Source organism: Polypterus senegalus, chromosome 1, assembly GCF_016835505.1.
Source record: "Polypterus senegalus isolate Bchr_013 chromosome 1, ASM1683550v1, whole genome shotgun sequence".
NCBI lineage: Eukaryota > Metazoa > Chordata > Cladistia > Polypteriformes > Polypteridae > Polypterus > Polypterus senegalus.
In genome coordinates this window covers 98,193,019-98,217,577 of record NC_053154.1, presented here as the reverse complement: position 1 = coordinate 98,217,577, position 24,559 = coordinate 98,193,019, and the positions used below count along the sequence as shown (strand labels likewise).

At 34.6% G+C, this 24,559-nt stretch overlaps 1 protein-coding gene across 3 annotated transcripts in view; it reads left to right on the top strand.

Moving 5' to 3' along the window:
- The window catches only part of kif18a (kinesin family member 18A), a 135,174-nt gene that overhangs the window by 22,290 nt on the left and 88,325 nt on the right, over positions 1 to 24,559 (top strand). For all 3 annotated transcript variants that reach the window (XM_039753810.1, XM_039753793.1, XM_039753801.1), the window contains exon 3: positions 17,261 to 17,418. In XM_039753810.1, the coding sequence (XP_039609744.1) occupies positions 17,261 to 17,418 (158 nt within the window). The remainder of the gene's footprint in view (positions 1 to 17,260; positions 17,419 to 24,559) is intronic.

Genomic DNA, 24,559 nt, shown 5'->3' with positions numbered 1-24,559 from the left:
GCTGCCAAAACTGTTCCAGGTGTGGAATTCAGCTATGAGACTTTACCTCCATGTCTTCCACATGATACCTCTGCTGTCTGCCTCATCATTTATCTGTGCAGTTTTACCACCAGCCCTGCTTCACACTGCTCGACTAAGATCAGCGGCAAGTCAATCTGCTACACTCTTCCCAGCTGCCTAAGACCAATGCTCAGCCCGCTGTCTCCTGCACCTCCTGCCCCTGCCAGACTAATCCTACAAACCGCACTAAAGATCCTAGATTTTAGCCTAAATTTGGAAGTTACAAATAATTACATCATAGGGATTTGTGGCACACTGTGGACAGAAGATGGTCTTATTGTCCCACTCCTGACTCCAATGTAGTGTTGGTGGTAAATGCCAGAATTTATTTTCTTCCTCTTTGCATAGCCTATTCATTGCAGGCTTGCTGCTTGTCCTTTGCTGCTCGTGATGGATTGCTAGGTGATAAAATGGGTGACTCATCCCGGGATGATGCAGCTTGTTGGTACTGTTACAATATCAAGAACTGTAAATGTTATTTCCAGTACAATAAATCAAAACAGCATTTAACCTTGATCTGTTTTTAAACAGTTCCACTTACCTAATCCTATTGTATGTTTATCTGTGTATTGTTTGAGACCAAATATTATTATTTGTAATTTTTTACATTTGCAGGGGTCTTCCACCTCTAACCCTTAGAAATGTGAAGGGTTCACTTGTATTCAAATATAAGTAGGAAAAATATTCTGGGTGCTGTACATATTTTTTACTTACTGTGTGTCTGCAAAGCATAAAATGCATGAAAGAAGCAGGTGAAAACTCGACTAAAGTCTTCAGATGAATGTGACACTTGAAAGTACATCCTTGCTGTGCAACGTGACATGATCAAAGAAAAAAAAATCTATGGCATTAATTTTGTTCTGACTTGCAGTCAGCTCTCAAATATAATGTAGCCAGTGGTGATGTATTGGGCAAACAAGCTGATTTTATACTTTGTTGCACAGGATGCCAGTTCAGTGCTATGTGCAGGAGCAGATGGTCAATGAGTCATTGGTGTAAGAACCAAGCTTAGAAAGTTATTTTTGATGTTAAATTCATATACGTGTTTGCTTGATTTCAATAAAATACCAGTTTTATAGTTTCCTAAAATATGGTATAACCTTTTACCCCATGTAAGTTAACATGAGATAGAACTTGCTTAGCTATGGTACATTTGTAGAAAAAAGTGTTAATTAAACCAGTGAGGAAATAGTCCTACTGCTAGCATGGGCTGTTAGATATGTTTGCAAATAGAATAAGAGATGGCATACAGTTTTCTGACCATGCTTAACGTGCCTCAAATACGACTGTATGACCAAACTTCTAGTAATGATACAAGATACCTGAACCTTAAACAGAACTTTTTTTTAAACAAGAACCTTTCCTTAATATCTATTTTTTTCTCTCTTGTTTGTATGAGGTGTGTTTCCTTGAAATTTTACTAAAACTTTAAAATTGAAGGTATTGGTCTGTGGAATTATTTTAACATGCGTTACATTATTGCTTGAATAATCCTATAAAACTATCCAAAATTTCCAAAGTTCTGCAGCTTTTAGTTTAACGCAGCTACAATTTGGAATAAACAAAGCTGCATTTCTGTTTTCTCCATTTTAACGGTAAAGTGTAATGCCCTGGTTGCTTTATAGCTAACACTATTGCTTCTCTTGCTTGCTTTATACACTTACTGCACAATTTAGCTATATTGCTCACTAGTGTGTGTGTTTGTGCATGCATGCAGACCCATTATCAGAATCAGCGAAGAATAGAGTGTTTTCATGAGAAGGTGATGAACATGATGAAGAGATGCACTTCAAATATTTTTGCAATTCTTCTTTGCGCTTTGATGACCTGTTATATTTAACACTTTGTACATTTTGTTTTTCTTCATTTTCTTTATCTGTAAAAAGGTTTTGCACTAAGCTCCTGCATAACCAGATGCATAGAAGCCTTATGTTCTATATTAAAGTGTTACCTTTGGTACTTTTATCATTAAACTTTAGACCATTAATGTGTGTGGTTTTTTTTTAAACAAAATGGAATTCTGTAGGCTTATTGTTCAGTGACCATGAAAATACTAATAAATAACATTTCCTTAAAATGCATACTTTAACTAATAAAATATGTACAGAAATATGTATCCATAATACATATGGTATAAAGTTTGTTTTTATATTTACAAACTGTCATATTGTTTTTTTTTTCCCTGTAATACACCTGTCTGATGCAAGGCTTATATATACAGTATTTTAGGAGCCAGGTTCCTGTAAATACCAGAGTTATTCACACACGCACATACAGTAACTGCCATATATATGATTTCCTTCTGTTAATATAATGGCTTTAAATATCACCATTTTAAAGAGCCCTTTCAATGTTACAGGGGTGGACACATTGATAGCAAGGATACCCAGGATTACCAGTTTTAAATTGAGAAATGGTGAAAACTACTTTTTAAGTAGTTTTGTCTGAAATTATGACTAATAACATTTAATTGGGATGCCATTATCCCAGTAAGGTATATAGTGGTATAGCAGATTACATTTGCCAGGTCACATTTTGTTAAGTAGCTAATCAGGAAATCAGATTAGTCTAGTTAAAATCATCTATGATCTCTTTTCTTAAAATTTAATTTAATAACTAAATGAATTAGTCTCCAGAACTTCATACTTGATTATGACAGAAAAACTATCCGTATCATAAATTTTACCATTGTAGGAGAAAGAGGTCTTGTGGTTTGTCTTGCTTGCATTCTCCAAGAGCTATATTAACAAGTTGTTCTTCCTCATGTTTAAGAATTTATTGTCATTTCCCATTTGTGCACTACCAGTTTCCCTACGCCTGACAGCAGCAGCTGTGTGTCTCCTCAGTTACATTTTTTAATATATATTTTCTTGTCCTTTTTCAGTCATGGCTATTTCTAAATTGTGTCTTCAGTAAGTTTTCTATGTTTCTTTTTGAGCCGTCTCCTTTTTGTTTATTTGCTATAGCATACTCGCTTCTGCCATGTGTGATAACTTGCAGTTTTAAAGCATCTATGTTAACTAGAATGGATCTCATCAAAATTACTTAAATAGACGTTAAATTATTCAACATTTGAAAAAACTTTTTTCAATAAATAAGGTGTGGAAAACAGGTAAATAATATGCAATGTACACGCAATATTTACAACGCATCAACGCAGCTGACTAGCCCCTTGTCATTTTTTTCTGCAAAGAAATGGAGACCAACATTGATAATATGGTATCAAATAATATACTGCACCATCATGCAAAACCACAAACTGCTTAAATGAAACCTTACTAAAAGCAAGAGAATATCATTGTTTATCTTGTACAATTTACAAAATATTAACCATGTTTAAATCGATTAAACATTGTGTTTGAAATGAAAAAAGAAAAAAAAAATACCTAGTTGGTCTTCCAGCGTAGTTGTGCTTACCCCTTTTCTGGCAGACATTGCCCTGACAGAGCTGGTGATGTACAAAGAATTACCTTCTGCATTGAGTTCAACAGCAATCTCTATTCTTTATTTCTTTTTCAATTCTGTTATGGTATATAAAATATGAGATCAGACAGACAAGCTTTTCTTCTGTTTGTGAAATTCACAGCCCCTATGCTGACTGACCTAGCTGGTGCTGTGCCTGTGCTGTGCGAAGTATTAAGAGCTGTGGTACATTCGGCCGCTGTCTTTGCCTTTTTCCCCCTCCATTCTGTTTAGTACATAAAACTATTTTTCTATTTATGAGGCTTAAAACAAGCATGTTATTTATTCTTTGTCACTGTATTCTATGCTTTGTAGTTCTGGGTAAGCATTTATTGGTTGTCAGCTCTCCTGCTTATACAGCCCACCCCTCCAACAAATGAGAAAATCAGAGTTGAATTTGTTGTAGCTAGTTACCGTCTAATTGTTCTTGGTTGTTAGGTATGTCGCATTAAGCGATCGTCTTCATGGGAGTGTGCCTCCATCTGACTAAGATTATGTAAATGAAGGTTACAACTGATAGTTGCTGGAAAAGTCATCTAATGTGACATATGCTTTAGACTGCTAGTTTTAATTGAAATTCCTATGCTCAAATGCAAAATTTCCTTTTATCTTTCCAGCTTATTGAAATATAATTCATGTGCGATGATTTTGTTTGTTTGCCTTGGATAAAGACTTTTGATAATGACAAATTACTTACAGATCATTAAAATTATGGTTATTACATTCAATTGTTTTGTTTATAAAATATATGGAGACTTGCTGTGCCTCTCTTATGAGAGAGAGAGAGAGAGAGATCGGGCAGTGATGATTCTAGCCTCTAGCTGTACAGTATAAAAGCAAGTGACAAAATTAATGACTCTGTAGAATGGGTTTTGTCTAATTACAGGTGAATTTTGCTAGCAATTGCAGTATTACTACCGCTCAAGAAAGAATAAGAGTGAGACAAATGGCAGGAAATGCAGAGCCTTTACACCTCATGTGTGACCTCTGTCTTTTTCCTGAAAAACCTCCATGGTAACATGTTAAAAGTACCTGTTTGAGGCAACTTGATAAACACATAGCCATGGGAGAACAGTTCCTTATATTTATCAAGGTTGGATGGAGTAATGGTCCCAGATCCACACTACTGAAAACCTGCAAGTCAGCTGCCTGTGACATGTAGAAATATTATTTTATTATTTTAGTGAAGAATGAAATAAGAAATTACAAGAACACCAAAGAAGAGCAGTACCTCCATAGCAATAAAGTGGATTGGGTTCTCCTAAACCCAGCTGTTTGCATTAATTTTGTTTTCTTTGAACGCCGAGATACAAAAAATATGCCAGGTGTGGTACTTGTTCAGTCAGGTGCTGTCAGAACTGTGGGGTGCTCGTGTATTACTGAACAGGGAATGTGGCTATACCACAGCATTTTGTAAAAGGCAAAGCTTTTTTTATAGTAAATAAAATTTGACATTGCATCACAACAAGAGCTTCAGTTGTGAGTTGAGGTGTTTCTGAAATTTGATTTGGAAAGAGGTCTGTCTATGTCACTGCACTAAACTGGTTTGTAATGGACGGTTTTACCAGCAGATGATGTGGCAGAATAGGTTAACTCTGGGAAGACCAAATAATTCACACTGAATACACACATCATTACATGTTTGGAGTCTGGTCTGTCTTATTTTACATTTGATCATTGATATCCCTTCCAGCCTCATTATCTTTCAAAATACAGTAATACAGATTTAAATATTCTGTAAATTGTAAGCCTGACAGCCATCTGCTGACTTAAACATAACATTGGCTATGAACTGCTTAAACTGATTCATCAGTGCATTTGCTTTAGAATTACATGGCTCATAGTTGCGAAAAGAGTAATGAAAACCCATAAAAATAGGTAATGAACCTTCAAACAATAAACACTGCATGATTTGAACACAGCACTCTGAAGCAGTGCGGGAGCAGTGCAAAATCTACAGGTTTTGCTGGATAGTGCAAGGTTGCTAAAAGATCAAAATAACATCCACATAACTTTTCTTTTACTATATTAGGACATTCTGCTTCTTTAAAGTGGGGGCATCATACCAAGTCACTTTTCTTAGTTTGGCTGTCTATCAGCTTCTTTTCCAATTAACTGTAAGGTGCACATGTACAGTTTCAAATTAGGAATAATTAAATGTAAAATATTTCAGTGTATTTTGTGTACACGAGTGGGCAAGAAGGTATTGTGCCCTATTCAGATTTTAGTGGTCCGGATTCTTAAACATTGCCTGTACTGTGCTTTGGTTTTCTCTTGAATAGACAATGAAATATGAAGTGAAATATAAAGTGTTAATTCCAAAGCTTCTATATGCACAGCGGCTGTTAATTTTTTTTTGTACAGAATTTGTACATTAGTGATAATTCTGCTCATTTCTCTGTTGAGTAATTTCCATCATTTTGTTAATATTTTTTTAATCAAGTTATGATAAAAATACCAATACAGGGTCGGGAGCCTTGGGTGGCTTTTTTCCATCCGGTCCTCATTTACGTTTCCCATGGTCTGCCAATAAATTATCATGTCGGGACGTGCACCAAATGTCAACACTTGCCCAGGTGCAATCCATCCTATATTTGACCTTCCCACATTCGCGTGCATGTGCCTGTCTGTCGTGGAGACGTGGTGGTTACTCATTCAGCCTTTGGTAAGTGATGGCTGTGTACTTGTATTTCCATTCTCTACCACACAAGTCATTTCACTTTGCTAGCTACTTTAAACCTGAGCGCTCTATCCTTCTGATCTGCTTCTCTGAATTTAAATACAACGCTTTTACCTTCTCTCCTGCAGCAGTTACGAGAGTGCACCTCCTCACTTTGGCGTCAGAAACCGTGAGCACACTTGAAAGACGGCTGTAGACACGTGCCTTGGTGTCAGCTAGTTTGGGCCTGCCTCCAGGCAGCTCTTCGACCATCCATTTGCTTATATGCTGGTAAAAGGGGTTGGGGCGGGGGGCTAAAACAGATAGATGAAAACTATTTCTCCAGCATTTTTCCCATGCCCATGATAAGCTGAGCCATTGAACTTGGCTTATCACAAATGCTACAACATGCAGTCACTAATGTCCCACAACATGATACCCTACTGATCATGGGTAACATGAATGTCAAGATTGGAGCTGACGATACTGACTATGAGAGAGCTATGGGAAAGCTTGGATGTGGTGTTATGAGTGACAACAGTAAATGTCTTGTTGATTTCCTAATAGACAACAACTTTATAATTGGCGGTATCATCTTCCTACACAAAAACATCCATAAGTGTACATGGAAGTCGCCTGACAGTTCCACTTCCAACCAGATCAACCAGATCTTAATCAGTGGAAAGTGGTGCAGGTCCCTTCTTGATGTCCATGTTTACTGTGGGGCCAATGTTTACACTGACCACTACCTAGTCAGTACAACCATCAAGCTGAAGCTTAGCATAGTCAAACAGAAGGAACAGAGGAAGGATCTTTTGCCCAAATACCACCAAGGAGTTTACTGTGGAGCTGAGAAATAGCTTGGCTGCTTTGGTTGAAAAATACGATGTGGAACCCAGTATCAAAACTGGGAGACCATTAAGAGCACATACGTTGATACAGCAACCAAAGTTTTAGGCTTTAGAAAGAAAATAGGCAAGGACTGGATTACACCTGGCGGAAAATTGAACAACGGTAACCATTGAAGGTCAAGATACTGAATACAAATTCACCAGGTCTCAGAGAGCAGTAGAGCCCTATGGAATTCGTTTTATTTTATTTATTTATTTGATTTTCGGTTTTCACCGTTTTATGTTTCCTTGATTCATATTTTTGGGTTTTTACTTTTTAAAATTTTTTTTACTGTAAGAAAGTACTAACAGATACAACAAAGCAAACAATAATTGAATGACACTTTACATTCCTTTTAACCAAACAGCACACTAGCACAACTGAACCTTATTTTGATGTTCCATTCATCAGGTCGGAGCCCAGATCCTCCATGATGCTGTATGCTGAGATTGCAATAGGACAGCGAGTGCTCTCCAGAGTTGTAAGAACTGTTACTAGTTTGATGCATCCTTCTGAGATGAAGGTTAACTTCACTTTTAGAAAAAAGTGTGACCTGCTTTTAAGGGCTTGTTGCATCTGAGGAAAAGCTTCTGCCCAGGTTTCTAGTTTCCAGTTTATAATGGAAGTGTCACATTTGGACCATGCTTGCCTCATCACTGAGAGGTGAAACATTTATTAAATCCCGAAACATTGTTAATTTTTAAAAGGGAACCCGTTAACAACCAGTGCCGTTCACTAATAACATTTTTCTACTGGAAAGACTGTTAATACCAGTTAAATACCTGTATAATTTAATCGATTAAATAGGAAATACATCATGTACAATTAGAACTTCTTACATAAAAGCATTACCATATAACCAAATGTTTGCTCGCCTATCATTATAATAAGAACTATGTGGTCTTGGCTATCAGTGGCTTGCTTTTTTTGACCACTGCTAAGCTATGCTTGAAGCTGTTGTGTTGCGAGGCATGTATCATGCAAGCAGGCAACCATCAGAAACTTGTCTTCTGATTGGGTTGTAACTTTGGGTCTGCCAGATTTCTTCCTACTGGATTTTCTTCCAGTTTCCTATTGCCTTTGGATTGTGTAGGATTCTGTACTCACTGACACTTTGATTTTTTAGCAGTTTCTTTACATGAAAGGCCTACACATCTCAGGGAAATAGTTTCCTGTCATTTAATTTGTTAATTGCCATTCTTTATCTATTATTACTCTAATTTATGCCTTTTCGTAGTGTAAAGGATGTAGTAATACAGTCTATTCCAAATCTGCTTTAAGTCGGAGAGTTTTGAAGTAATCAACAAAAGTTGGGACACCTGTGCAAAATGGTTACTTTGACTTGCAAGGCTTAATTTATTTTAATTCTTGCAGACCAAATGTAGGTTGTAACCTATTGGTTGTTCCCTGAAGAAGGCCCATTTGTGAAATTCTGAATTTTTATTTTTTCTGTTTTTGCTAACCTAAACTTAGAGTTTAAACTTGTAGCAGTTTAAGGCTTACCTTTTCACATTTTTAGGTCATTCATTTAATTTCAACTGATTAAATTTGAAGAAACACAGGAAACACTGAAGTGTTCTAAAACTTTTGACCGGCAGTGTAGATACAATTTCCTTTCTTTTTTTTTTTTTTGATCAAAATAATAAATCATTATTAAAAACCTAATCAATATTGATCTAGTTCATAAAATAACTTTATATAGGTTTGGATGAAATAAGCACACATTTCAGTATGAGATGTTTTGGTGTAATTCTACATAGAAATAAGGAAATACTGCAATATTCAGAAACATTTTAAAGGAATACTATACCCAGAAATATGTTACTTACCCTATGTAGTTTGTTGTGGATGCCAAAATATTTTCAGTCTCACTTTTTTGAGGAAAGTACGTAATAAAGACTCTTAATTGAAGGGGACGCAGTAGTGACTCCATGCTGGACAACAGCTAACAAAAAATGTCCATTGGGGGATGGGGAGGAATCTGATGTAACTTGGGCTGCATAATTCACATGTCCGTTATCCATTTGTATGCTTAAAACATGCAAAACATGCATATTTTAATAAAATATGATTAAGGCATACTTCCTGAAATCACAGTATACGAGGTGTGGCAGAAAAGTAATGAGACTGATTTTTTATTTACCAAGGTTTTTATTTTTTTCAAACATCAATGTTATCCCCTTCAAAGTAGTTCCCTTGGGCAGCTACACACCGATGAAGACGTTGTTCCCACTTTTGGTAGCAGCGCTGGAAGTCTTCAACCGGTATGGTCTTCAGCATGTCCGTTACACTCTTTTGGATGTTTTCTAAAGTCCTGAAATGACGTCCTTTGAGGACATTTTTCAGTTTAGGAAAAAGTCACACGGACTGAGGTCAAGTGAATAAGGGGGCTGGGGAACCACAGGAATGCCTTTTGAGGTCAAAAATTCTGTTATGGAGAGGGCAGTTTTTCGACACCATTTTGGCACAGACCTTTCGCATGTGCAAATGTTCAGTCAAATCTCTTCAAATTTTAATTGTTCTCTCAACATTCTTAATGTTAAACGACGGTCTGATCTCACAAGAGTGTTCACACGTTCAACGTTTTCATTGGTTTTCGAAGTTGAAGTCCTCACTGAACGGTGTTCATCTTCAACGTGTTTTCTGCCTTCCAAAAATGATTTGTGCCAGCAAAAAACTTGAGCTCGGGATAAAGAATGTTCCCCATAGGCCTGTTTTAACTTTTTAAACGTCACACTTGCTGTTTAATGGCACAATATTGCTCCAAATTCCGCTGTTCCATTTTGCGTGACGCACAACCAAAAACACAACTTCGCTAATAGCAGTCACAAAAATCACGTAGTTAACGGAAGGAGTTGAAACCCGCACTGAGCTATGGGAGGGTACTGATACACGTGCTCTATCAAGGACAACAGTGCAGCGTTGCCAGATCGCTTGCAGTTTTGCCAGTCTCATTACTTTTCTGCCACACCTCGTATATAATACAAACAGTAAGGACACATTCCTATAATCGCCCCTCAATCAATGGTCAAGAATTCAAAAGCAGAGTGTTATAGGAAGGTGTCCTTCTGATTTATATAGTATACTGAATTTTTCACTACAAACTACATAAGTAAATGATATATAAAAATATAGTTTTTGAATGGAGCATTCTTTTAAGCAATATTCCAAAAAGACAAGTTTATCATTATTAACCATGCTATCATTAGCCAGCCTGGGAGCTAACTAAATTAACCCATACATAAACCATCATCAAAGAGATTAACCACCGCATGACATGGTAACATTTGTTATATATATTTTTTTTTTTACTCTACATGAAATTACTCTACAGTAGTTTTTGGTCCTCCGTTGCTATTAGGGAAACATTGCAAAGTATTTTATCAACATGTATTTGAATTTCTAGCCAGTATAATGTTCTTTTTTTCAATAAATCTTTAATAGTTACGGGTTGTTGACTTGGTGTTGGACGTGGTATATTGTCCTTTGTATGTGCAGCAAGTTTTGCAGTAGCTGGTTGTGAATTAAAATGTTTATGAAGACAAATTGGGAGGTAACATGGTTTGCTATTACAAACATCAATAAAATGAATTGATCTTAACATACTGGAACAAAAAAAAAATAAACACCCATTTTCTCCTAAATGTAAGCTGTAAGTATATAATTACAAAAAAATGTGTTATCTTATATAATGAATACTGCTATGTGGCAGATTTCCTAGCTCATTTGTGGACCAGATTTTCTGCTTTTCTTCTAGAATTTTCAGTCTCAAGTTTATTCATTATGTCACTGTCTCTTCCATATCCATATATGGCACATGTCAAGAATTATGTGTTGATTTATTTGTTTAATGGTCAGTTCCGTGTTAATCAGTTGATTTCGCAATTCCATTTGTGTTCTCTGCATCACTTGGAATACAGGGCCCCCAGGAAAGAAGTTTCCAATTTCTGGCATTTCTTGAACAAGGTTCAGGTTCATCACTACGTAATTGAGAAATTCCTCACCTTATTTGACATACCATGATTTTTATTCTCTTAATTTTAAGATAAAATTACTACATGAACCCATTTTTTTTTCTCTGTTTTGGTCCATCAGTCTGTTCTATTGTGATACTAGAAATATACTGATTACAAAGGAAAGACGTTTTTGTCACTGAGTACTTTCCGATATTAAAACAATTCTGACATACAACTGATTTAAAACAAAAACATTTAGTTCCTTTTATTTCCCAAAAACAAATTCTACTTCTAAAAAAATCATCCGTAAAATTCTCCACTCTCTATCTAAAAATATTACTGTAAATGTAGGAAAGTTAAATTTAACTTCTGCTGTTTTAAGTTGCACGTGTATGTAAAATCAAAGAATAAAATCTTAAATGACATAAATTTATCATAGCATTAGGAAGTTAAAGGAATACTCCACCCAACATTTATATATTTTTTTTATTTACATGTTACTTACTCCATGGTGTAATGGAACATAATTGTCACCCCTTCTGTCCAATGGCAAATGATGTGAAAAACATCCATCGAAAAAAGAAAATGAATTCTCACATAATTAATGTTGCATAATCCACTTGTCTGTTATCCATTCATATGCTCGAAATATGTGCATTTTTTGCTAATGTATATTACTTGCTCCTGGTCGGCAAACAAAAGTCGGCATACAAGATAAACATGGAAGAAGAATTACTTCCGGTACCAAATTTCCCTGAAATGCTGGTATTGTAGCATTTTAATATGTGGGGTTTTCTGCAACCCTCATGCTCACAAATGTATCTGCACATTATTAGTCTATGAAGTTTTACAATATTACCATATCTTAAATGCAACAACATAGACACAGGATCATGCACAGTGTTTTAGCATAAATGTCATAGGCCACCAAGTGATAACCTGTCAGTCCTTGAGCTCCCCTAGTAGGCATTTGCTTTCCAATGTAAATTTATTTAGTGATATATTTTCCATATTTAATTGTGGTCACATAGAATGCTGCTTTTTCAGACTAATTTCAATTTAATTCTGACATTTATAATAAGATGAAGAAAACACCATGACAAGAAAAATAATTGTTGGAGTGGATGAGGTTTCTGTTATCCAGGTTATTGATCACTGAGTGCATTTACATGCACTTTAATAACCTGGTTATTCACAGAAACCCTGTTACTAAAATTTCATGTAAACCCTGTTTCTTTGGTTATGTGGGCATGTAAACCCTTAACTGTGTTACAGTTAAGGATTTTGTAGTCTGTGCATGTCTGTTGCACTCTGTTCCCTCGTACATATGTTAGTTTCACACATGCTTTCAGAGCCATAGATAGTAAATAGTGAAAGTGTTAACAAATATACATTTCCTGAGGCAGATGCTTGGCATATCACATGATTCCATATTCTGGTTGAAATAATCTGTTTCAATACTTCATAAATCACTAAATTTACGTAGATGAGATGAATGTACATTGCTAACATCAGCATCACAATATCAGGAGCAGCGGTTTAAAAATTATGTACATTATGAAGTATGATTATTTTTTAATGTAATGAGTAACCTAACATACTTATTTTATTGAGTTAAAGTACTGCTTGCATTATATCAACAGCACTGGGTGTAAAGCAAGAAGCGCACATACTGTTACGGCCCTTCTTTGCAAGGCTTAATTGCACAGTCACACGGAAAAGTGTGTGATGCATGCATCATCCCGGTAACAGAAACATTGCTAATAAAGTGTCAGTTTATTTTCCATTTACCTGTTTGCAATCGATATATTAAAACAATAGGGTGGACATACGATTGAAGATGGTGCAGTGTCCTGGACAGGAAAAAAAGATGTGATCATGTTGTGAAATGGAAAGAAAAAGTTCAGCAAACCTCAAGGAAAATGCAAAGCTCAGTGGTTAGCAAGCACTGTGTTGCTGTTAACTACCAGTCACTTAGTTGCATAGTGGAACTCATCTTTGGTTATCCATTCCATTTCTCCCACCTATGCTCTTTGATCGCGGCACTTAAAGGAGTAGATGCACCCAACACCCCATTCACCCCCATGCAATTCGATCATGGTTCTGCAAACTGCAAGGGAGAAACGCTAATCTTAGGTATTGGTATTCAGATTTATTTTTAGGTAAATGCTCCACACACTTTTTTTAAGTTGCTACATCTGTAGAAAACTCCGGGGACCTGCAATTATGTATATTGATGAGCACTGCTTATATATACATTTACATCTGCAAACTTTAAATGGCGACTACATAAAACTGATGAAAAACATGAAAAGAAATACTATATATGAGTAAATGGTGTTGTTAAACAAAAATGATAAATATCTAATAAGGGTAATATATACTCAAATACTAATTATCCATTTCAATTCAAAAGAATACACTTTCCAAAAAGCCAAGTCATTAGCAAAATCAAAAAAAAGCAAGAATTGATCTAACAGAAGAATGTTTTACTCATTGATAATTATGTATAGCATGTTCAAGAGTAGGCAGATAAAGTGATCTAATGAAAATATTATTAATTCTTGTTAGACTGATTCCTTTATCCAATGAGACTTACAACATCTAAGGTAAAATTTGTTTTGTGTCTTTTATGTTTCCAATAGGAGCAGATAAAGTGACTTGCTCATGGCTACATAGTGTCAGTAGCAGGATTTGAGCTCTCAATCTAAGGTTTTGGAATCATAGGTCCAAAACCTTAAACTCTGCAACACACTGCCTGCTGCTATTAGAACCTGGTTTAAAAAAAATAAAAAAAGCAAATATTGTATACACAAAAGTGCTTGCTTAGGTACATAGTACTTCAGATTCACCTGATTAACTGATGGAACTGTAACTGATGCCCATTGTTTATTATCACGTTTGCCACTGTTTATCAGTTTCAAGATGGTTCTTAAATGGTTTTAGAAAAGTTCAAAAAACCTATTACGAAAAGTAATACGCTGTAAGTCATTACAGTTTATAATAAGTAATTAGTATATATAACATTAAATTACTTCTTGTGTAAGTAATGACTGCTAACTAACTTCCCCTCATGCTTAGGAAATACAGGCTCCATGCTTGATTTTTGGATTCATGGTGACTGGTGATAATGGGATGTTTAGCTCTATTGACAAGAGTGAGTTTGCTTGATGGGCTTTTAAGAGACCAGGTTTCTATCTTAACCAGGTTAGTCTCATCATCCAGGTTTTGTGTGAGCATGTAAATACACTCATTTTTGAAACCATTGAGTGTTAATAATAACCATGTGTTTTGACAAAATGCATTAGTTTCTGTTATCTCTGTTTTCATGTGAGAGCATCCGTAATAGGGTGATGCATTATTCAGTGAACCAATAATGTTTGCCTGTGTTGTGTGCCTAACATTTTTTGGACATCGTGATTTCATTTAGTTTTTACATATACTGTTTTCTGCAGTATGTGGTTGTGAAAATTTGTAGGGCTTAAATGTAATGCCACCACAGTAGCATTACATTGTTTACATAGTAAGCTTTTTTTGATCGTCAGTATTGAAAACAAAATAATACCAAATTATGTGTGACGGACTTTTGTTGTGGTACTAATTTTTTTTTTGTTTTTTTGTTTACATGTTATCTAGGTTTAACATCACTGCTACTTTTTACATTTTCTAGATGTTGTGTGAAGTGAAAAAGAAAATCACACTTAAATTATATTGCTAAGGATTGGGCTCCTAAAAACACATTCATCACGGTTGCCTGTAACTGGACTCTCTCAGACCAGATTTAAAATTGCATGCCTTCAGTGATATTGGAAGAAAACTTTAGAACTCGGAACAAAGAAGACACTGGAAGACTATGCAAATTTTCACAGACATTGGACACACATCACAGTATTCAAACTGAGAATGATGGAATTGTGAGGCAACAGCACTTACCAATGCAGTGTCTTAAATTAAAATGACAATTTTACAGTTAACGGGAAGCTAGATTTACTGTAGTGTTTGGTGCATTTTTTCATTTATTTAATGCTAGAAGAATCAAAGAACAAAATATACAATATTACTTCCCCAGATATTTAGCATAATGGAAAAACTAAACTTTATTTGTGATCAGTATCATCATTATTAATAGAACCTTTGTGCTTTGGCCTGAGAGGAAAAGTTCCTCTCAGTGTTAGCTGCAAAAGAAAAGAGTAATATTGAGTATACAAAACATCACATGATTTTTGTCCCTTCCCTAACCCCTGTGATTAAGATGGGACTTTTAAAATTGTTTGAGAAAGGAATAATGTTCAATATATTTTGCTTTAAAATTTAGTCATACCTAAAGTTAAGAATCTAGGTATACCTCATGGCCAGAGTTGGGTGATATAGCCAAAAATTATCACTGTTACAGTATGTACAGTATCACAGTATAAACAGTGCGGATATACTTTTCAGATTGAATCCAGTTTAGTTGCTTCTTTTAGCATCATTTTATAGGTTAACAGTGTGGTGTTCTACTGTGATGTTTCTGTTCTTAAGAACCATTTTAATCAACTAAAGTAATAATAATAATACATTTTACTTATACAGCACATTTCCTATGCTCAGAATGCTTCACAGAATTTCAGAATGAAGGAAAGAGAAAAGCAGCCTAAAAAAAACAAAAAGATCAAATACGTACATTACATACAAAATAGTAGCAGTATAAAATACTACATAAAGAAAAATATAAGAAACACAAAGCTTTTTATTAGAATAACAGAAAAAAAACATAATAAATTCAAAATGCTACAAGCAAACCCTAAACAAGTTACATATTGTGGAGTGTCCTCTTTAAAGTCCAAAGATAATATTGTATTGATGATATTGAGACCAGGTGGAAGCAGAGGGATGTTGGGTTGTGTGCTGTAAGATGTGCTGGCTATGTTAGAAGGTAACGGAACGCCTAACCCACCACCATGCGCTGTCTTGTCTTTTCTGACAAGTATCAAAGGCAGCTTTCAACATTTTCAACCATGGTGTCTTGTTTCTATTTTTATACCGAGCACTCATGGCAATATACATGTACTGTGTGTAGTCTCAAAAATTTTAGATGCATATTTACATATGTTGAACAATGTTTTAAATTACAGCACTTCTACAAACATAAGGGCTTATTTCCCAATGACACACCCAGCTCAAAGATCATATTATGTATCAATGTATGTGTTACGTATTGTAACAGGATATTTCTTGTCATGTTGTGGAGAATCCTTAGATACTTTACAATCTGTTTTTACAATTCCAAAAAATAAAGTGAGATTAATTCTCTGATTAGCAGATTATCAAACTCACATTTTCCCATTCTGTCAAATAAAAATGGGAATAAATTGTAATATAAATTGCATAATCAAGTTTCAATACTTAGTATATAGAAAAAAAAAAAAAATTGCATCTTCATAATATCGTGATCTAATTATTTGCGATATACTGATTTGTGCCTTTTTGGCAGTTTTCCGTTCCACAGGTTGGAATAAAATTAGTAGCATCTATGTATTTATGCTTAGAAACATTACCTGCTTTTGCGTCCAGTGTTGCTTGAATTTCATTTAGTTTTGAGAATAGTGCCAAAACTTTAAGCATACCCAATTTCATTCTGAATCTGATTTATCCCTGATGAATTAAGGTTTTCGACCAAAGTTGTAAGATGCTTTACAATGGCAATGCAAAATAAACTGCAGTGAAATGCATTTAAAATAATTGTGTTTTAAATAATCCAATTTGTTTCTTTTACCAGTTTTATTTTTCTTGTTCTTCATTAAAAAAAATGAAATAAAGTATATAACCTACTTTTTAGTTGAGTTAATTTTTTTGCTCCTCTAACATAAGACAAAAGCTGATATTTTGTGCTTCTACATTATCTTAATTTTTTTTGAAACAGCTATTTTAAGATCTTAGTAGAACTGTATGTTTACGCAAGATAATGTAATTATTGAAGTATAATACAGTAGTAGTTGTCATATTCTAATGATTAGATTTCTTTGATCAAATATAAAACCTAGTGGTCAAGGTATAAGACACTAAACAATCAGGTTTCTGGTTTATTTCTAAACACTAGCTCGCTGTAGAACCCTGGATAAGTTGTAATTATAAACATATGTCAAATTGCAGAAATATGTTCACAATTTTGTTTGTATTTTTGAATTCAGTGTTTCTGTTTATTAAGCATAACCAAAATGATGAAATATATTTTTTTCACCCTCAATTTTAGTCCTTGCGTATGGTGCAACTGGAGCCGGAAAAACGCATACAATGCTGGGCTTGCCAAGTGACCCTGGAGTGATGTATCTTACAATGAAGGAACTTTACAGTCGCATTGACCTGCTTAAAGACGAGATACACTGTGATATTGCAGTATCTTATCTTGAGGTGAGGTTCTGATCTGTCTTCATTTACTTGTGTTCACAAATCTAACTTTGATAGGTATTACTGGTTCTCAGTAAGATGTGCATAGCACCTGAATCACAAGGACAAGATGCTATAACAATTTACTGTACGTCTGTTTGAAATCAGTTTCTTAAAATGCTTTTGGATTTTTTTGTTAGTTTGTCATCTTGATTTCAATTTTTTACATTTTAAAATAAGGATTTTTACATAATACCCTTCTATGTAGTCACTCCTGTTTTCAGGAATCAAAAGATTGGGCAATTGGTAGAGTATCTGCTCTTATTTCCAAAAATTGTTGTGTTAAACACAATCAGTATTAAAGGGTAAGTTCAGTATTTTTTCAAATTGAAGTTATTTCTTCATAAACATGGTATATATGCATTTACCAAGCAATATCGTGTTCTAAAGTTAACTGTTTTGTAATGGAAGCCACAGGCTGCAACCTTGAAACAAAAGCCTAAAAGCTTGGCAAAGTTCTCAAGCATTGATTGATTACACAAAAATGATAAAATAGCGTACACATCTGATTTTTCAAACAAAAAAACACCAGTATTATGAGATTCAGGCATTTTCAAAGAAGATAAGCAGTGCACCCTACCTGAGTGTCTGTCTTCCTCCTCAACAACGTCTCACCCCCAGGATTGGGGCGCATGCGGGCGTGTATCGTATTGATTTACTTCTGCATTTATGTGAGAATTACACAGGCAAAGAGAAAATGTAGCCTTACATCAAAGAAAATAGTAATAGAAACATACTGTAAAATAATTATTTCCAGATCTGTCACAAACATGTGGTGGAAAAACAGAAGGCAGGTTTTCTTATATCAGTTTTTGCTGCTTTGGACATATTCGGCAAGTTTTAGGCTTTTGTTTTCTGGTTGCGATCTCTGCCTAGCGCTCCTATCGTAAGATGCGAAGACAGACTGTGTATTTAAAATAAATATATAGATATATATATATTTATTTTAAATACACAGTCTGTCTATATACAAAAAACACTTAACTTTAGAACGTGCACATACTGTACACTGTGTTTCTAAAGAAATAACGGATTTGAAAAATACTAAAGTTATTCTTTAGGCTGTTGTTTTTAAACAGGAATAGGTAACCCTTTCAAGTAAGCTAATTTAAATTATTATTTACTAATTATTTTGTTATTTAATAATTCATAATGTCCCTGATGAATTATTAATTAATATGTTGATATACTGTAGATTGCAGTAACTGGCAAGAAACATTTATAAAAGCGGGTTCTGATATTGCTTTTGCATTATGTTCAATAATATGGCTTGTCACAAAGTGATGTTCTTGTCCACTTAAAATAACCGCTAAGAGAGCAGTATTATACAGTGTAAGTTGCATCTTTTGATATTAGTCAAATGTATGTGAGATTTTTACTTAGAAATTGGTTTATGTTAACGTGTTTCTTAAACATACTTTTGAGTAGCAAAAACTGGGCCACGAAACTTTGTAACTCTTGTTAATAAACTTGCCAGTGACAATTTATTATATGAACATAAAGTATGCCTTGTATTTTGCCATGTCATTGATTAAGTGAAAATTCAAACAAAGTATCGTCTTAAAAAAGTAAAATCTAGTGGCTGCATATGTCGCATTTCCAAGAATTTTTTTTTTTTAACAGTTTCAGTATATGAAACTGATGAGATTATAAATAATGCAACTGCTGAAATATCTATTCTTGCATTTGCCTTAAGAGTTGTCGCGTTGCTTTGTGCCTGCACTTGGTGAGAGTTGCTATGTAAGATCAAAATAGTGTGTACTATTGAATATTTGAGGTGGCAATGATAGGTTGGCCATCTAGATTTGTGAAGAGGATTACTTGTATTCTGTTTTTTTTTTAATATTGTATTTACCCCATTTTTTTACACCCATTGTATGCCCAACCTACCTGAAAGGGGGTCAGTCTCTCTCTCTCTCTCTCTCTCTCAATAGGCTATATGCACACAGTAGTGCTGATGTACTTCTGGTGAAATCTCAGCCAGCTCAGTTACTTTCGTTGTTCATACTGCAGTTTATTGGCGAGAATGTCAGAGAATAAAAAGTTTGTTTCAGTGTACAGATGTGAATTTAATTATATAGCACATTTAAAACAACATAGAAATGCTTCGGCCTTTAAAGTGCTTTACAATAAAAGAAGTAAAAAACATACAAGTAACATAAATAACATCAATAGAAATAAAATAAAAAAACATAAAATACTGTAAATAATAAATAGAAGTAAGATTACATAATCACAATGAGGAAATCATCAGTATTACTGAAGGTCATGGAAGGCAAGTTAATAGAAATGAGTCTTTAATCTTGTTTTGAACAGTTCAGTTGTAGATAACTCCTTTATGAAATGAGGTAAAGAGTTCCACAGGCAAGGAGCAGCAGCTGCTGCAAAAGTCCTGACCCCCTTAGTTTTGCACTTGATACAAGTGGAAAACAAGAGACAACTGACCAGAAGATCTAAGCACTCTAGGTGGCTGGTGTAAAGCACACAATTCAGATAAATAGGCAGGAGTAAGCCCATGTAAAGATTTAAAAACTAGCAATAAGATTTTAAAATCAATTCGAAAACTGACAGACCGCCAGTGTAAAGAAGCTAATATTGGAGAAACAGAATCAGACTTTCTTGCCCCAGCCAGAAAGCCAACGGCAGTATTCTGGACCAACTGTAACCTGCATATCAGGGATTTGCTAATCCCAGAGTACAGCGAGTTGCAGTAATCGAGGCGAGAAAAGATAAAAGCATGAGTAGCTTTCTCAAGATCCCTAGAAGATAAAAAAGCTCTACAGCTGAACATTATGTACCTTTATGTCATGCTTCCAGTAAGTACAAGGTACTTCATTTTCATGTACAGTATTTCCCTCTGATGCGGAAAAGCAATCTGAATGGATTGTTGCTATCCAGAGAAGAGAGCATTGCAGTTAGTCCCCATACCCGAATTTGTAGCCGGCATTATAATAAATGAGGATTTTCACAAGCCAGGGTCCTGCATTGTTTGAGTATAACAATTTTTCCATTCCCAATTCAAGAAGGGGGGTTTGGGAGAGAAGAAAGCAACTGATGAAAGATGACACACTGGGGGAGGAGGATGATAAAACCCTCGAGGACCACTACTATGCTTCCACTCTAAAACCAGCAGTTGTCGACCTAGCGCTTGATGAAAACATGGCTTGATTGGCTTGATGAGAACATGAGGTTCACCAGCTGAAGATACCCTTACAATGAAGGAACAGTTTGCCATTCACCGTTTTGCTGGCTTTGACCGAGACATTTGCTTTTTATATATATATATATATATATATAAATAAGGTAAGGTATCTAGAAGACTCCTGTTATTATGTATTCTAGCATCGGCATTGAGTGCCACAATCGATGGATTTTGTGCTCTTTGCATGGATCATTGAGGTGGCTCACTATCCTTAAAAGGATTACTTTCCCTTTGCCTCACTAGTTGGATAAAGCACATGCAACTGTGCAGAGTTGTCGTTTTTATAGGTGTATTGATTAAGTAATGCCAGCTCATTAACAATATAACATGCCATTGCAGTATTAAGTTTACATAAATATCCACCTGTCCCTGAATAAAGTTTAATGGCTAATTATTGAAATTGTGTTTTTTTTTTTGGAAGAAGCCTAAAATAATCATATAATTTGTCCCATGTACATCCATAGTAGACAATACGCCTGGATCGTTCCTTCAGAATTGTGTTAGTAACTTGGAATACTGTATATAATTTGAAGCAGTTCTCCTTTTTAGCTCTTGACGTTTGGCACAATGATTGTCTCATTTACCGTAAGTCTGTGAACGTCTTGTAGTGATCGGGTGAAAAATGTCATAGCCAGTCTGTTTCTTCATATCAGTGCCAGAAGTGCAGCAGCTGGAAGAGAGTGTGCATACAGCCTATTGCCTTTCCCAAGATTTCTTCCATTTTTCCCCCCACAGGAAACAGGGCATTATAAAGCCCATTGAGGAATTCATTATGTGATTTTGGGCTATACAAGAAATCAATTATTATTGTTTTCATTCAATTGCTATATTTTCTCAATGAAAATGTAAAAAAACAATATCATTCTGATTTTTCTGTTTTTATTTTTCTTGGAGACAAATTAAGCTTAGAGAAAGAGAGAGAGAACTTTATTTACACTGAATAAGAGGACATACTGTAAATGAACCATAGTAATAGAGTGGAATGCCAGTACTTTACAGCCAAAAATAGTAAGGTGCTCAAGACAAATTTGAGTCAAAAAGGGACAATTGTGCTGTGTTTCTGATAAGGAGAATAGGCAGGTGTCTAATTTGATGAGTTTAATCTTTTATGTTTTTTGATGAATTAAAGCAGCAATGCACAATTTTGAACAACACTTGAAAAATAAGCAAACTTTTATAGTACTTGCAGTATATGGTTATTTACAAAACAAAGAAAAAACAATGATCCAAGGGAATATAAACTCTCAAACAGCATGATGTATTTATGATAAGAATAATTTAAGGAGTCCATTGACATAACTATTATACCACTGTTCCATATCATAAATTATCAGTGTACCTCTTGCAAAATGCTACTGAAATGTATTTATATTAGAAAAATTTAAAATTACTTTTCCTTTAATAAATTTGTTGCTTTCTTACCATGAGCTTGGCTTTGGAATAAGTGAATGAATATTTGTTTAATGGAGAGTGGCTGCTGAACAGTGGTTAGATCTGCAGCATAATAATTCAAATTATTACCTAAAAAAATTAATTCCAGAATGGCAAAAATTGTAAATTTTAATTAATTATTAAAGCAACAGCATTTATGTTTTTGTCAAACTTTGGGCTGCCAGAAACAATTGTTTTGTAAATGATTAATCTAGCAACTATTTTATCAATTAATCTAATGAGTCATTTTATCCAAATAACACAAACAGACATGAGTGTGGGCTGTATTTGAATATTTATTGAATAATTTGATATATATATATATATATATATATATATATATATATATATCTATATATATATATATATATATATCTATATATATATATATATATATATCTATATATATATATATATATCTATATATATATATATATATCTATATATATATATATATATATCTATATATATATATATATATCAAGATAACAAGAAAAAACACAAGTAACTCCAACAAAAAGGCAAATGAGATAGGACTGCTATTAAAAATGAGATATATGATTAATGATGGAGTTATTAATATATTGGTTAAGCTCAGGATTCAAATTTGAAACAATACAAAACAATCAGGCTTTTAGTTTGAAAAAGAAACACCTTAGCTTTACAATAGATCCACTAGGACCCATTTTACAAGCATTAATAAAAAAAACATATTAAACTGTCAATTTTATGTTATATTAAATTTGTCAATTTTAAATTCTTGATGTTAAGTGCTTTATACTGGGAAATGTGCTATAAATAAAATGTATTATATTTGTTGGCAATTTTTCAGGTTTTCTAAGGCAGCCTACTAGATGCCTTAATCAGTTTGTTACCACATATAGTAAACAAGCATTAATAATCCATCAAAAATGTATTGCAAAAGGTTCTGTATAACATGTAAATGAATTCACACAGAACATCTTCTAAAAATACTGTATCAGACATAGGAGGCAAAGTGAAGAAATGAGAGAAAACCTTTATAGTTGGCATTCAGGATAACGCGCATGTGACTCTTCCTGGTGCTCCATTCCAATGACAGAAGGGTGGCTGGATGTTTATCAGGCTATCTGCACCAACTTAACAATGTGGAATGAGCCCAGAACCATTTTAGTTAAGATGTGCTTATGTTTGTACCTTTTTAAAACCAGGATTTTTCTGAGCTGTATTGTCAGTACATTTCTAATCTGACCTTCAGTGGAAATTATTTATTTTTAAAAAAAGGCAACTTCCCAACAGTATCAGTTCCCCTGTGCTGTTGCTTGTTCCACAAACTGTCTTTCAGATTGAATCAACTCTGCTATCAACATTGGATTAAAAAAATCATCTTACAGAGTCAGCCTTAATGCTTATTAAATGTGATTTATTTGCAATTTAATTAGAGGAGAAAATACCTAAAAATAACTTTATAAATCTGTCCTTTTTTTTTTTTTAATATATATAGCATGTTATTGCTTCTCAGTTTGGACAACCGCTGATAAGTAATTTTCCTTTGGATCCACAAGATGGCAGTTAAAGAGTTACAAGTTGCCAGCTGTGGCATGAATATTTGAGCAGAGGGTGAAAATGCAACTCTGACCAAAATAAAACTAACAAGTGTACTTTAACAGGTTAGTCAATGGTATTTAGCTAGCATATTCCCTGCAACATTATTTACTTAAGCACACTCATGATTCTCGATGAACAATAGTGGTAATTTATCTGTTCTGTCTAAAGAAACACTTTGACTCTAACTTTAGTTCCAACACTAGTTGCTGGCATGAATTTATCAAGTTAAACCGCTTCACATTGTCTAGAGAACTATTGTCAGACAGCTAAATAAGAGTACTTGGGTTGCTTGGGCATTGCTGGCTTATCATGTGGTATACTTCCATTAAGCTTCCTCTTCAGATGATCATGCATTGAGCTAGTTATTCTGTAGAATATCACACAGTGATCCAACAAACATTCTCAAATGTTTGAGTGAAATACAGTAATCCCTCCTCGATCGCAGGGGTTGCCTTCCAGACCTCCCCGCGATAGGTGAAAATCCGCGAAGTAGAAACCATATGTTTGTATGGTTATTTTTATATATTTTAAGCCCTTATAAACTCTCCCACCCTGTTAACATTATTAGAGCCCTCTAGACATGAAATAACACCCTTTAGCCAAACGTTTAAACTGTGCTCCATGACAAGACAGAGATGACAGTTCTTTCTCACAATTAAAAGAATGCAAACATATCTTATCTCCAAAAGAGCGCCGTCAGGAGCAGAGAATGTCAGAGAGAGCGCTCGCTAAGAAAAGCAAACAATCAAAAAATCAATACGTGCTTTTAAGTATACAGAAGCACCACGATAAAGCGGCATTTTGTAGAGGATCCTCCGTGTCCTCTGTGCAAACAGCCCCTCTGCTCACACCCCCTCCGTCAGGCAGAGAGAGTGAGAAAGATAG